This window comes from Pleurodeles waltl, chromosome 9 (genome assembly GCF_031143425.1).
Source record: "Pleurodeles waltl isolate 20211129_DDA chromosome 9, aPleWal1.hap1.20221129, whole genome shotgun sequence".
Classification (NCBI taxonomy): domain Eukaryota; kingdom Metazoa; phylum Chordata; class Amphibia; order Caudata; family Salamandridae; genus Pleurodeles; species Pleurodeles waltl.
Genome location: NC_090448.1, coordinates 993288790 through 993304608, shown reverse-complemented (window position 1 = coordinate 993304608; position 15819 = coordinate 993288790). Strand labels below are relative to the sequence as shown.

The 15819-nt window shown below is 45.0% G+C and overlaps 1 protein-coding gene across 1 annotated transcript in view; it reads left to right on the top strand.

Moving 5' to 3' along the window:
• The window catches only part of COQ6 (coenzyme Q6, monooxygenase), an 81188-nt gene extending 65710 nt beyond the window's left edge, over positions 1-15478 (top strand). Inside the window, exons 10-12 of the mRNA XM_069208511.1 lie at positions 13795-13910; positions 14259-14425; positions 15187-15478. Coding sequence (XP_069064612.1) covers positions 13795-13910; positions 14259-14425; positions 15187-15216 — 313 coding nt within the window. The 3' untranslated portion in view covers positions 15217-15478. The remainder of the gene's footprint in view (positions 1-13794; positions 13911-14258; positions 14426-15186) is intronic.
• The last annotated feature ends 341 nt before the right edge of the window (positions 15479-15819 follow it).

Below are 15819 nucleotides of genomic sequence, written 5' to 3'. Positions count from 1 at the left end.
CTATTGGAGGACGGAAAGGTTAGATCATTTGGTAGCTAATATGTGTGAGAATTTCAGCCAGTCCTCGCTTGTTGGCCAGCAGTACTGTTCATAGTGTCATTTTGTGCTCATTTTTGCATTGTTGAAAGCATGCACGGTGTGTGCATCCGCGAGTGTGCACTGAGCCACAATACCCCAAGTTATCCTGGTCAAGTCACAAATATTGCAAATGAAACGTTTGTAACTGTCCCTGTTGGCAGAGTGATAAGGTTTCCAGCAGAGGTCCCGATGAATGCCATACACCTGGTTGTAGGGTTAGTAAGAATGGCAGAAACGTGTTGACCCTAATATCACTGCAAGTGTGAAGCCTGCATTTGTTTTACTTCTGGTTTTAATCATGCCTATCAGGAATAGTGATTACATTTTTAACTCACTTTTGTTCACTTTCTTCACTACAATCTCATCACCTACACCATACAGCTTACATTGGGAATCCCTTTAGTTACCGTCTAAGAGCTCCTTCAAATTCACGGAGATCTGTAGCGCACTCCACCAACCTGTTCGTTAGTAGTGTGAGGAGGAACCTGGTGATGAAGCATGTCACCTGCGGGTGGGTGAGGGTTTTTGTTCTAAAAACTGAGTTTTTTTTTTTTTTTTTGGGGGGTGTTCTTTATATCCTCTTTGAGGCCTGTAGAGGACTAAGGTGTCACTGCAAAAACTGCAGCTTAAAGACCCACTGTGTATTTTGTGTATTGTGGTGTTGGGAGTTACTCATTTGGGGACTTCCCCATTGGGTCCTCTTTGAGTGAGTTCAGTGAGCAGTGAGTCCCTGCGGTGTGAGGGCTGTGATCTGTGCACTTAGCTCAAGGTATGACTGAGAGTGAACTGTGCATTAGCCCTTGCTCTCTTTGGTTGTTCCCTGTGTATGCTCCTGTAGCGCTGTTTCTCTGATTTCTTAGCACTGTAAAGACACGATGCCCTCTATTCTTTCTACACAACAGCCTATCGTGATTAGAAGGTGTGTTTAATTTGTGGCTGGTTGCACGCTTTGTCTTCACTGGGCGCTTGGTGACATCGGGCAAGTTTGTCCCGTTTTCAGGGTGCATATATGTGATATTTCTATGTTTGCAGTGTGCTGTTGTGTGACATTGGCCTGCCTCCTTTGTGTCACTTTGTATGACACTTTTTGCAAGCTATTCAACAAGAAAACTGGCTTATCGCGAAGATTTTTGGTCCCGATTTATCTCTTTGCCCTTAAGAGGTTGGCATTATGTAGATGATTTCCATAAAAAGACATCTGGGAAGTCCATCAGTTATTACTGCACCTCAAAGTGATCTACAGTGAGCTGGCAGTGAATCTCTGGGCCCTCGTGAAAGCAATCAAAATACACTCCCCCGTTCATGGGCTGCCTAGTAAAGCGTAGCTGCAATTGGAGTTCAGTGGGTCGTCGGGCTCCTGGGCCTAAGTGTCACTGCACGTGCTACACCATCAATAGCTACACCATCAATAGCTACACCATCGCTGACCTGCAATGCGAGGGGGACTACTTTGTTCAAGTCCTCTGCATTGCAGGCATTGGCAACAGCTGAGATTAGAGGCGTGCTGCACACGCATCATATGCACTGGCCCTTTTACATTAGCAGAATTGCTGCATTTGCAGTTCCCCAGACCGGGTTTCTGTGATCCCTACCTGAAACACATTCAAAAGAGTGCACATGTAGTGTCTGTTGCAAGATATATTTTGTCATGCCAAGAACATAGAGGGGCTTGGTACTGTCCCATTGCTTACCATTGGTTGTCTTTCCTTGTCCCTCTCGTTTGCCAGCTTTTTATCATGTCTCAGCTTGTCAGTCTTGTGCCTGTCCCTCCCATGGAACATTACCTCTTTACAGGCTATTTGGCGTCCTCTCTCCTGCCCAGGCGCCCTCTCTCTTGGGTTGCTTTAGCGCCCTCTCTCCTGCCCAGACGCCCTCTCTCCTGGGTTGCTTTGGCGTCCTCTCTCCTGCCCAGGCGCCCTATCTCCTGGGTTGCTTTGGCGCCCTCTCTCCTGGGTTGCTTTGGCGCCCTCTCTCCTGGGTTGCTTTGGCGCCCTCTCTCCTGGGTTGCTTTGGCGCCCTCTCTCCTGGGTTGCTTTGGCGCCCTCTCTCCTGGGTTGCTTTGGCGCCCTCTCTCCTGGGTTGCTTTGGCGCCCTCTCTCCTGGGTTGCTTTGGCGCCCTCTCTCCTGGGTTGCTTTGGCGCCCTCTCTCCTGGGTTGCTTTGGCGCCCTCTCTCCTGGGTTGCTTTGGCGCCCTCTCTCCTGGGTTGCTTTGGCGCCCTCTCTCCTGGGTTGCTTTGGCGCCCTCTCTCCTGGGTTGCTTTGGCGCCCTCTCTCTTGGGTTGCTTTGGCGCCCTCTCTCCTGGGTTGCTTTGGCATCTCCTGTGTCCCTTCTGTGCCTTCCCGTGTTGATTCCGCTTTCCCCCACCAGCCTTAAAAAAAAAAAAAAAAAAAAAAAAAAAAAAAAAAAAAAAACATATAAACCTTTGCAGGCTTTATTTTCTGTTTAGTTACAGATCCCACTAGATCGGTAAATAAATGAAAAAGAAAAAAGGCACCTACAAAATTACCTGCTTGGCTACATCAGAGACTTTTGTGCTTTTTAGCCCTGCTACACAGCATCAGTCTGGCTAAAAACCACTGCCAAAGCAAACCGGTTACTAAGACGAGAGCTATTGTACTTGGCAATGCATGTTCTACCAGGAGGATTCAGAGATGCGATCTTCCTTTTGCTGGCTAAACACAGGGGTATGGCGAAAAAAAATGCAAGTTCGAGGGAGGGTAACTGAATAATGTATACTACATGGTGAAAGCAAAGCGGAGTATAAAAGCTAAGAAAAAGGAAAGCTCTCGAAGGTCTATTCCCCAAAAGTGAATGTTGATGAGGAAGCTACTCAATTGTTGATGTCTAAAACCTTGATAGATGAATCGTGCTTGTTCCCAAAGTGTAATTTATTTGTGGGGTAGTTCCTCACAAAGTATTTTCTTTACTTTTTTTCATTGCATTGCTTCATTTATAGTCGGTGGGAATGCTAGTACAGAGGATGTCTTTGAAGAGGCTTTGCGAATCCATGTTCAGTGAAAGATGAGGGTGGTTGAGCCTGTTGGACGAGCCATGAAATAAGGATAATACTATGTTTATATAGACAACAAAATAAACGCCTTCTTTGAAGCCTAGAAGCTTATGCAGGTTGAAAAATGCTGTATTCCTTGAATCCTTGTTAAGTGAGCAGGCCGTAGTTGACCAATAAACACTAATCTTTAGATGATTTCTTGACAATTGCAATGTGACAGAAGTTGGATATGGCAGTAGGGTGAGAGGTCAAAAATATCTTGTCCTTCAATAAAATGACAGTGTAGTGCACCTGGATGGGGTGATTGCTGACGAATCCAAAAGCAATGGAAAAGCCTAAAAAACGAAAGGACAGCATGTAGAAAATCCAGTTTTACTCCTTGAAGTACAAATTATTTATTTAAGTAGACACTTCAACAGTGGTACCCTTCACCAATCCCAACAATTACATGAAATTCGTGAATGGAAATCAACCAATTCAAATATTTTGAATTAATATCAGTGGGTTCACTCCTAACAAAAAGCCCTACTGGGTTCTTTTGTATCTACATGCATTTCTTCTTTGATTCTTTTATTTCTTGTCTCAAAGCTGTGTTAACACTTCTTGCTTTATGAACAGTTATCCTCACACCTTCCCTTATCTTTATCTCATGGACAAAACCTCTGACCTTCCCTAATTTGCACTAATCCTTTTGGAAACGCTTACCCCTCTCTCCCCACTGTAATAGTACTCAGTGGTGGCGCCTGCATATATGTAACCATTTTCTGTTTTCATTCCCATCATCTCTCTCCTCGCACTACTGTCCTTTCTTCACGACGTGTAACTTTCTAGTGGACTCTGTAACTGTGACTGATTCAAGTATGCAGTAGTCTAACTTGTTAATGAACAAACTGGTTACACCAGTAAACTTCAGCAGTGCCACTTATCTATAGTTCACCTTTTCAGATGTATGTGCGAATGTTCTCCACTCTCCCTTATAGTGTTAAAAAACGCAATGCTATCAGCACAAATGTAGCCAGTAATATGCATCATTCCTTCAACGTTTACTTTTCTTTTAAGGAACTGTGTATGTCTTCTCTGTTCTTCTGTAGCAATAATTGTCTCTCTTCTTTAATGACAATCTTTCTTTGTCCGCTTCAGGTATATCATTTCTAAAGTGCTGTTTCAGTTCTCTCCAGACATGTACCTGTCCTCTTAATCTACATCTTCATGACAGGTGATATCTTGAATAGCTCATTGTCCCTTCTTCAAACACAAGGAGTATTGTTCATTGTTGTTTTTCATCCGCTCACTTTACCAGACCCTGAAACGCATCATTCATTATACCAGCCTTTTATTCTCCCATGGTTGCTTTTCTTGTCTGAATCTTCACACGCTAGCTCATGCATCTTGGTTGCGAGAGACTCTTGTATCCAAAACGGGCTTTGAACCTGCCTGTTGCTTACCATTTGTCTGCTTCTGCCTCACTCTTCTGTGCAGCCATTTTAATTAGCGAGGGTGGCCGAAACATCACTTCTGCCGCTTGCTGTGGAGCAGGGACCAAGCAAAGATTGATTCTATTTTATCAGTGCCCATCCGCTGCTCCTGGTACTATTGTTTTTTTTTTTTTTTTTTTTTTCCTGCCAGCTGAAACCTCACAGCTTGTTTTGTTTCAGTTGTAGCACTCCATTACAGTGTATATGTTTGCAGGACGTTTCTCCTTCATGTACAGCGTTGTTGCTGCCCTCAAATCTGCCCGTGCATAACCCTAACCCCTTCCCCCCCACCCCATCATCATCGTTATTATTATTGTTACTTGCTTTATTTCCTATCTGTGTATTATCTCCTCCGTTCATCTTCTTTTTTTTTTTTCTTCATTCGCTCTTCTGAATCGTATACTTTACCCATTCCTGCCATCTACTGGTTCTTTTCAGGATCGGTTGGGAAATTTAGAAAACCAACCAATGGACTTTCATGCCCCTACTACTGAATTTCCTCCAGTCTCAATTAGTCAAAAATTCACTTTCCTTCATTTGTTTTAACTTCCATCAAAAATCTGGATGTAATTTATCCAAATGTTGCTCATTCTGTTTCCTAAATTATGGCTTCTTTTGGTTTCGGATTTTTTTGCCAATGTGTTTCTTTCATTTATTTCTCCAATCCCATCAGCCGAATCAAACTTCGCAAATATCCTCCCTTCACTGTTTGAGGAAGATGGTTATGATCCATTTAAACTTTTTTGCAAGCAATTCCGTCTAAAACAGCAAACCCCCCTTTATCTTCAGCTCCTATTCTGTAGGTTATTGACTAGGCTGGGGTGTTGTGCTCGGGTACACTAAAATTACTTGCATCGTTACTTGTGATGGTAGCATGAATACTTTTGACTCCAACTCTTGTTGCCACGGTGCTACCGGGCTTATGGAGTAGATGACCAGACACTTGAGGTTGGAAGATATTCAGTCATGTGCAAGAAAGCGACCCACACTAGAGTTCATGTTCAAGAATAAAGAGCCAGCACCCGACACCCTGGAGGTCCAAGACTATTTCTCATGAGAGCACTTTATTTGTGAAGCACTAGATGTAGGTAGGATTCCACAATACAGTTTTCTATAGACGGCAACTTAAACGCTAATCTAGGTCCCAGGCCTTGCATTCAAAGTACAGGCTCACATCCAACCATGTCCGGAAATATCTCATCAAGACGGGGCGCTCTTTTTAGCGGAAGGTGCCTAAACCTCGAGGAGATAAAATCAGAGGGGTAATGACAAAGCAACGGGACCATGACATGAACACTTCTTTATGACCAAACAGAAATGCACAGAAAGTTATAATGTCTATGAACATTTGCTGGGATAAATACCTGTTTATTTGGTCATTATAGGGCCAGTCTTTAACAGTCCCAGTGTGGGAGGGGAGTGCTCTTTAGAAGGCAACTGGCAGAGCGCTTTCAACGAAAGTTTAAGGTGCCTTCTGCATTCTAACGGGTGCAATTATGAAATAAATTGTTTTACTCGTAGTCGGGAGCGCAAATCATCACGGACAAGTGTGTGCAAGTTGCAATACTGGGAGATACTGTGCCAGTTCGGTGTTTCTCTTTCAGGCATTCCCCAGCATTGAACTGTGACCTAACCTGTATTTTTTTTTATCATCTCCGGATGTCATGCAGTCCTTTTAGCTGTCATGTGCAGGTGACTCCTGTGCCAAGAATCACTGGCATAGCAAAATAACATTAAAGCGCTGTCCAGTTTGGTACATTTTTGTGCCCAAATGGACAGCACAGACAGAGCCGAGCTGAAAGGCTGTGAGTTGTGCCACAACTGTGCGCTGTCTGATATAGGAAAGAAAGCAAAGACGTGTTAGCAGGGGATCAGGATTAAAGTGGATTTTTAAAAGATAAATGTTCCCATGACCTGTCGATCACAACTTGGTAGCATTGCTTCCAAAATTCAAAAATGTGAATCTATTAATTTACCATGAGGTTTAAGAATTTGTTATAGAGTTCATAAATTCTTACAGAGTAAATTGTCCTTCTTTCAGAAATAGTGTTATGCCTGTGGTGCAGAACAAGGATATTTTCATATTTGTTCATAATGTGTCAAGAATTAGCCCCCCTCCCCCCCCCCCCTTTTATTTGGTTGTTTGACGTGTTCTGCTTCTCTGTATTCATCTGAATTCACTTATAAAGATTTGGTAGCCGATCACAGGAAATACGTTTCGCTTACTTTCTTTAAGTACCAGCAGCATACCTTTTTAAGGTCGAAGCAGTCTGGTTTGCTAACAACATCTTAGGGACATTTGAAAAGCTTCCCTGGTTGCTTTCTGTTAGCTGGCTTTATTTATTTTAGGCTGTTCAGCTTGAGTTTCTCCTTTCCTTTGCACAAACGTTAATTACTGTACTATGCCACCACTACTGGATTTTTGTAAGCAGGCCTTTAAATCTTGTTCTTTTCTTGTCACATTTGCTGTGCAGTCGGAAACAGAGGTCAAATGTTAATCTCTGTCATCCAGGGAACTTTGTTTACTTTTCTTTCTCTGACTTCAACGTGAGAGGATTTATGTGGCAATCATGCTGGCTATTGAGGGGGTGCTGGTCAGAAGGCTGTACAATGGTATTTTTTTCAACAACATTTATATGTCTGTAAATGAACTGTGCAGATATTTCAGAATACATCTGACTTAGGATAACACAAAGCACATTTTTTGGTAATTCTGAATCAATTTCAATCAATCAATTTGTTGAGCGTGCTACTCACCCGGAAGGGTCTCAAGGTGCTGGGGGGGAGAGGGGTATGGGTGCTACTGCTCGAAGAGCCAGGTCTTGAGGCGCCTCCTGAAGGTCAGGAGGTCTTGGGTCTTACGTAGGTTGGCGGGGAGTGTGTTCCAGATTTTGGCTGCGAGGTGAGAGAAGGATCTGCCGCCGGTTGTGGTACGGTGAATGCGAGGGACTGTTGCGAGGGCCAGGTTGGCGGAGCGGAGCAGAGCTGGCGTGTCGGGATGTGGAAGTTGAGTCGATCGTTGGGTTAGGCCGGTCCGGTGTTGTGGAGAGCTTTGTGAGCGTTGATTAGGATTTTGAAGATTATCCTTTTGTCGATGGGTAGCCAGTGGAGGTCCTTGAGGTGGGCAGAGATGTGTTCGTGGCGAGGGAGATTGAGGATAAGACGTGCTGAGGCGTTCTGGATGTGTTGGAGTTTGGCCGTTGTTCCTGCATAGAGGGCGTTGCCGTGGTCCAGTCCCCTGCTAACAAGGGCGTGGTAGACCGTTCTTCTGGTTTCTACGGGAATCCACCTGAAGGTCTTGCGGAGCAGTCGAAGGGTGTTGAAGCATGAGGACGAGATGGCGTTGACTTGCTGGGTCATGGAGAGTGAAGAGTCTAGTATGAAGCCGAGGTTGCTTGCGTGGGTGTTGGGGGCGACCCCAGGGTGGCTGGGCACCAGGAGTCGTCCCATACTTACTTATTGGGGCCAAAGAGGATGATCTCGGTTTTTTCTGAGTTCCGCTTGAGGTGGCTTGCTGTCATCCAGTTGGCAATAGCGAGGAGTCTGGTGTGGAGGTTGTTCTTGGCAGTTGCGGGGTTCCTCGTGAGAGAGAGGATGAGCTGAGTGTTGTCTGCGTAGGAAATGATGTTGAGTGGAAACAAATATTTGAATATGATCAAAACAAATCAATACACCAGGTTGTCGTAGTTTGACTTTTGCTCTAGGCAAGACTGCTGGCTTAAGGATGACAGTACTTATGTCTGTAGGTGACTATGCCAGTCCTACAACAAGCCGAAGCTGTCGTCCCAACCCTCCCAGCTCATAAGCAGCACCTCACCAGAAACCCAAACAGTAAAAGGTGATTTGTGGGAGCCTTTATGCATTGACTCAAGTGTGTGACATCTCGGGGAGTGTCGTGGCTAAACGGAGATTACCCCTTTCTCACATTAACATGTCTCAATCAAACACAGGCAATGAAGAAGATACAGTAAAGTTTCAATAGTTTTTTTTTAGCAACACTACAATCTGCGATAAGTTGCATGGGCTGCAATGATTAGGATAATGAACAGTGCAAGAAACAGAATGGTAAAGACAAGAGTCATTAATACAAAGACCCCCACCATCTTGCAATAACACGAAATATGTCCTAATACCCTAGCATCTTAGGCCTACCCTCTAACCTAAAGGAGAGCAAGGTATGTTAAACCTAATCTGTCAATGCTGTGTCCATGAGAAGAGCCCCCAACCCTCGTTACCTTGGAATGAGGTCTCTAGCTCAGACTCCGTAAGGACACGAAGACTGGGTCAGCGTCAAGGCGACGTGCAGCATCGATAGCAGCAATGACACTTGGTCGGAATGCCTCTGACTATCTGTTTAAGTGAGGAATATTTATACAGATCTACTTGGACCCCTGACATAAGTAACTAAACAATAAAATCTCTCTCTTCCTGACATAGGCTTGTTCCCAAACAATAGATAACCAGGCATGCTTGGGATGGTAATTTATATAAACTATTCCATTGAAAGAGGGAAAGTACCTAAAGTGAACACCTACAGTTTGTTTATCTTTGTCACTTGAAATTGACGCCTTAGCGCCGTGGCACTGAAGACGCAAACTAAAACATGGGCCTAACTAAAAACAAGGCACCCATCTTTAAAGATTTAATTAAATAAGTGCCAAAGGCTAAGCTAACTTCTGCATCCCATTAAAACAAACTAGGATTCACTACACCCTCCCCATTGCCTTAACAAGTATGACACCGTAACTTGGCGCCACCGAAGGTGAATTAATACAAATGCTAAAAAATGCTCTCAACTAAAAGCTAAAAAGCATACAAAGTTAGATAAAAATCACATTTAAAAGTGTGTTAAAACCAATAGCTAAAAAACATACAAAAGAGATCTAATGTCGACCATGACAAGCACAGCAGGCCAAAGTAAGGACAATAAATGTATATTTTAGATTTGGTGTAATAAGCCAATCATTAAATTGTTTAACAGTAGTCATGATCTTGAAGAGCATCTTCGAAGGCATCGAATGGAAAGGACCTCAAGAAAGAGGCCAGATCGTAAGATATTAGATCGATCACAGGATGGGTAGACGGATCCACTGAGCAGTAGTGCGTAGTAGTCCCTTGTGCAGGTCTACCTGCAGTAGTGCCATCGTCCATAGTGCAAAGAGCCAACTCATTCAGCAAGGAATGTTTATGTGGCCCAGTGAATCGCCTTCGTCTCAAGGGGCACGACCGTGAATGAACCCTCATCGGGGACATCAGCAGTTCTTGGTCCACAGGAGGCACTGGCTTAACAGCAAGACACACTGTAGGAAAGTGTTTGAAGAGGCACCATACGCAACAAAGGACTGGTTGTGTACGCACCATAGGAGTGGTTGGAATGACAATAACCAATCACGCTCCAATTCCTCCAGCAAGGAAGCATCGAAGATCTGAACCATGCAATCACTGCACAGTTGAGCTGGTGGCAGCGGCTCCATTGCTTTTCGTAGTTGGAAAGATGCAACCACTGTGAATCCGAAGAAATAGCAGTAGTATTCCGCCAATCAATGCCAAAATTATAGGAAAGCCCCCAAACACAATTGAAAAGAGTGAATGGATGACCGATGGGATGACTCCGAAGACAGTCTGGAAGATGGACACAAATCCAGACCCGATAGCCTTAAAGAAATGGACAATCCCAGTAGTGCTCGAGGCGTTGAAAATTCTGGATACCAGTTCTCCAAAGTGCTTGGGGAAGTTGGTACATAATAGGGATTGTATCTCGGCTGATTACATTTCCACACACTATTGTTTGTGTGCTGTAAACATTCATCAGTAAAACGGTATGTTTGTGCAAATGTAACGGACATTTCAATTGAAAATCTGTTGTCTGTAATGGCAGTACGCCACCATACTATGCATTCTCCACTTTACCCTACCCTGCATTCTCCACTTTATCCCACTGCACTTTACTCCACTCTACACCACTCAACACTTTCCACAGTCACTGCACTCTACTCTGCACCACTCCACCCTGTGCCTCTTTACACTACACCACTCTACTATGCCAATGCACTATAGTCTACACTACACTACTATGCACCACTGCACTCTTCACTACTCTGCGCCACCCAACTCTATGCCTCTGCACTCTGCAACACTGCACTCTACTCGGTCCCACTCCACTCTGTCACTCTGATCTACTCTGACAGAGTAGAGTGGCGCAGCGACGTGGAGTAGTGCAGAGTGCAGTGGTGTGGTGTGAAGTGCAGTTGGCGCAGTCTGCTCTGCAGAAATTCACTCTCTGCCATTTCATTCTGCCACTACACTCTGAATCACTCCACTCCATTGTATTCTACCATGCTCCACTTTACTCTACTTCCCTCTGCAACACTGCATGATCTGCTACTGAACTCTACTCCGCACCACTGCACAGTACTCTGCACCAGTGTACCATTCTCCCACCCTCTACATCAGTACACTGTATGACACTACACGCTACATCTCTCCACTCTAATCCAAAGGACTCTCCTCCATTTCTCTCTAAGCCACTCTAATCTACTCTGCACCACTACACTCTACAACACTCTACGCCATTTTACTCACAGCCATTGCATTCTACTCTGCCCCACTCTACAGCAGTATACTCTGCCACTACACTCTGCATCACTTCACTCCAGTTCACTCTGTAATGCTGCACTCTCTGCTACTGAACTGTACTCTGATCCACTGCACTCTACTCTGCACCACTCTATGCCATTCTCCTGCACTCTGCATCAATACACTGTATGACACTACACTCTACATCTCTCCACTCTATGCTAATTCTCTCTAAGCCACTCTGCACCACTACGCCTCTGCATTCTCAGCCGTTCCACTCTGTGCCACTGCAATGTATCCTGCACCACTAAACTCCGCTGCAATTTACCCTGCGCCACTACACTCCGTGCCACTCTATTCTATGCCATTGCACTCTTTGCCACTCCACACCAATTATCGCTACACCACTTTGATCAAAACCCAAGCACTCTACGCCAGTCTACTGTGCACCACTGCACGTCACTGTACTCTATAGCACTCTACAACGTTCTACTCTGCAACACTGCACACTCTGCCATTCTAATCTGTGCCACTGCATTCTATGCCACCACACACTACTGTGCACTACTCTACTGCATAGTGTGCCAGTGCACTCAACCCGCAAATGCACTCCACGTCACTCTACACCAGTCCACTCTAATATTCTCGGCACCACTGCACTCTGCATGCCTACGACACTGTACTCTGTGCCTCTCTACTCTGCACCACTCTACGGCAGTGCACTCTACCCCTCTGTTATGCACCACTGCACCCTTTGCCACTGCACTCTACACCACTCCAGTCTAGGCCACTCCACTCTGCATGACTCACTCTAGGACAATCTACTCCATTAAACTCCACTCTATACCACTCCACTCTACTACACTTGTCCACTCTACCCAACTTCTTCTATGCTACTCTGCTCCAGTCTATTGTATAACACGCTACTCCACTTCCCCCCTCTATGCCCTTATACTCTGGCACTCTTTGCCACTCCACAACACTCTACTCCTTTCAATGCCATTCCACTGTCCTACACCACTGCTATCAATGACAATCTACTTTGCTGTATGCCATTCTACAACCCTGTACTCCACTCTGTGCAAACCCCTGTATGCCACTCCACTCTATTTTACACCACTTCACTCCATGCTACTTCGTCACAATACTCTACACCACTCTACGCCATGCCAGTCGGCTCCACTGTACACCACTCTGCTCTTTTCCACTTTGACACTCCATGCCACTCTCTTTTACTCCACTAATTTTGGCAATGCTGAACAGCAGCCACGCTAGTGTACAGCATGGCTAAAACGTATGGGCAACGCCAATAGGTCTTGCCCATGCAAGACCTGTTGGCTTTGCCAGTGCTTGTTCCATTCTTGTGATTAGTTGGATAACAAGCGCAGTCAAGAGGATTTATTTTCTTCTGCATACTTCTGTATTTCATCTCCACTTGAACAGACCTATCGCAGACCTCTGCCCTTGAACCACCACTACTATGTAGTAATACTGGAAACTCAAAATGACATACTTCAATATAGGAAATTTGTGAATCTGTTAGTTTTCTTGTTCTTCTTTCTCAGCTCAGTTTTTTAGCTGTGGTTTTTCTACTTTGACAGCTTCCAGGTTTTAAGGAGGCCATATTAAAAAACTATACATCTCTAAACAAACAGTGGTTATCATAATTGGTCAGTATTGCTGTTTGGGCTACACGTATGCTGGCATCAGTTGATTGAGGCAAAAAGGACAGATGATGGATGGAATGCTGAACAATGCAAACATTCTCCCCCCAGTCACAGATCTGGGTTTAATTCTTTTTTTTTTTTGTTTTTTTTTTTTTGCCCATCACGCCACCCCAGTTTGGACCCAGCCATATGCAAATCATTGTTGACCCTGCTCCCCATGGGAACAGTCCTGGCTGATGAGGGGTGATATCCTGAAACCGGTCCCAGGATGCTTGTTTCCTGTCCAGGTAGGATGAGGGCTGGTAGTTTGGGCTGGACTGTTTCCATGGGGACCGGTCCAAGACTGATTTACATATGGATGGGCCCAAACTGGGGTGGTGTGGTGAGCAAAAAAACAAGGTATTAAACCCGGACGTGTGACTGAGGGTGAACGTTTGCATTGTTCAGCATTCCGTCCGTTATTTATTTATTTTTCTTTTGTTTCCCTGAGAGGGAAGGATATGCCCAGACTTTGGTCCTGTGCTCATTGTGTCACTCGATTCAAGGTAGCCTGGCTGATAAGGGGTGATACCACGAAACTGGTCCCAGGATGCTTGTTTCCCATCCAGGGAGGACCTGGCTTGGCAGTTCAGGCTGGACTGTTTCCATGGGGAGCAGCAGCAAGACTGATCTGCATATGGCTGGGTCCAAACTGGGGTGGCATGGTGAGCAAATAAAGTATGGCTTAAACCCAGATCTGTGACTCTGGGTGAATGTTTGCATTGTTCAGCATTATGCCCATCATTGTTCTTTTTGCACTGATTGAACATTGGGTCATGGATCTGCTACACTTGTGTGGTAAGCGTTGGGACAGGTGTGCTGCATTAGTGGGGTGAACATTGGTGCGGATGTGCTGAAATCTTTGTGCGAGTGGGTCTGTTGGCATTTGGTAGGTTGAGAAGTACAAATGCCTAATGGGGTGGAGAGTAATTTTAATCTCTTTTTCAGGGACGCTGCACACCGTGTACATCCCCTCGCCGGCCAAGGTGTGAACATGGGGTTCGGTGATGTTTCAAGCCTTGCCGAGCACCTGAGCAGAGCTGCTTTTGCTGGAAAGGATATAGGTAACATATATGTTTGACTGGCCAACTGAAGTCTCACTCTACAGTAAAGAAAACTGTTGGTGAGAGGATGAAGTAGGGCTGAGGGGTACATTCAACAGCTTGGATTGGGGGTAGAGGGGAGGGGAGGTGCACACAATTAAGCCATCTGTAACATGGTTCTGGTGCCATGACACTTTTTGGCATGCCTCTTAATCTCTAAAATGTGAAGGGACTGAAGGAAGGAGGGCGTGGTGATGTGAGTGGTACTGAAATGAAGGACATAATTGTTTTGTTGTGTATAATGGAAAAAAGAAGAGCTGTCTGATTGTGCATAAGTGAACTCTTAGCTTTTCACTTTCCATGCTGCAGGTTCCACTCGCCACCTCCTTGAGTATGAGACTGAGCGGCAGAGGCATAACTTGCCCATGATGGCTGCTATTGACCTGCTGAAGAGGCTTTACTCTTCCAAGAACGCACCTTTTGTACTCCTGAGGACCCTGGGATTACAGGCCACGAACTCCGTCTCCCCTGTCAAGGTAACATATACAGACAGAAATGACATGTTGGCATCTGAAATGATCTGCTGGTGGCATGGAAATTATTTGTTTTTGATGGAAGATTTGGTGTGCTGATTACTCAGTTCCAGTACACATCATTGCATATAATCTGGTGGGTTCCAGTCATGCCCTCTAGCACCCCAAACCTTGATGGGGTATTTGAACCTGTGGTCCACCCCCAAAACCACGTATGCAGGGGTTTGTTTTCAGTAGCCTTTTGGGCATTGGAGTGGCTCTTGTTCCTGTTCAGTCTGTTGTACCTCCTCTAGAATGTGTATCATAGCTGTACTTGGAGTAGAAGATTCCATGACTTAACTATGTTTCGCAGACCCATCGGACCCATGTCTACATTGATCTGAGTTTGCCACCATTTACCAATCCTGGCGGTATCTGCCAGTGGGGCTAATGCGCATTGTGCTGGTGTATTCCTATTTAAAAGCCACTTTCACACCTGGCAGTATTAGGCATCTTGTTGCATTAGGGTTTAAAACGGATTGATGTTTACATCAGATTACCATACGCGGCCTTGTGGTTGGCAAGATCAGTGGAGGCGAAGAAGTGGGTCCAGACACATGTGCCACCCTCACAAGAAGGGTAGTTGCATGTTGATGAGCAGCATAGTCAGGCCCTCGCTGAGCAAAAAGGTGTTTCCAGTGCTGCTAGTAAGACCGCTTTGTAGGCTGCTAAATGCACCTAAAAGTGTTGGGTCTTGGTAATGTGTTTTTTTGTGTTTACTCTAGGAACAAATCATGGCCTTCGCGAGCAAGTGACACTGCTGAAATGAAGATGGCCCCCAACAAAAGACTATAATGGCTTCCCCTTGGCTCACTCACCAGAGTGAATTCCCCCTTCTGACGTTTCATGAAGTGCCCCCGGGTGCTTTGCTTCCTGAAACCGACTCCGTTGAGCTGCCAAATGCTGCTAGTCATTAACATATTTTCAAGAATTGGAACTCCCCTGAAGTTCTGACCTTATTTCTAATCTGTAAATTTAATTATTTTAGCATAAATAAAGCTTTATTTTTGAGGTGAATCATTGCTTCACGTTCATCCTAATTCTGTTTAGTCTGGAATCAAGACCCTTTGGCAGCAACAGGACTGGGATGTCTGGAACAGAGCGGCGCGCACTATTTGCTGCGGACTCGTGGTTGCACATGTATAGTTTTATTTTGAAGACTCAATAAAATGTGTTTTCCAATAAAGTGGCCTAATGCATGTGCTATGAAGTGGAAAGTGTGAATCTCTCCTCTACGAACTGGTAAAGGCATTTGATCGCTACGGCACTCCTTGGATAGATGGTGGCCTGTGGGACCATTTCCGGTCTCAACAGCCATGTCTTGCTGGTATGCGCTTCTCTAATCTTTTATTTTTCTC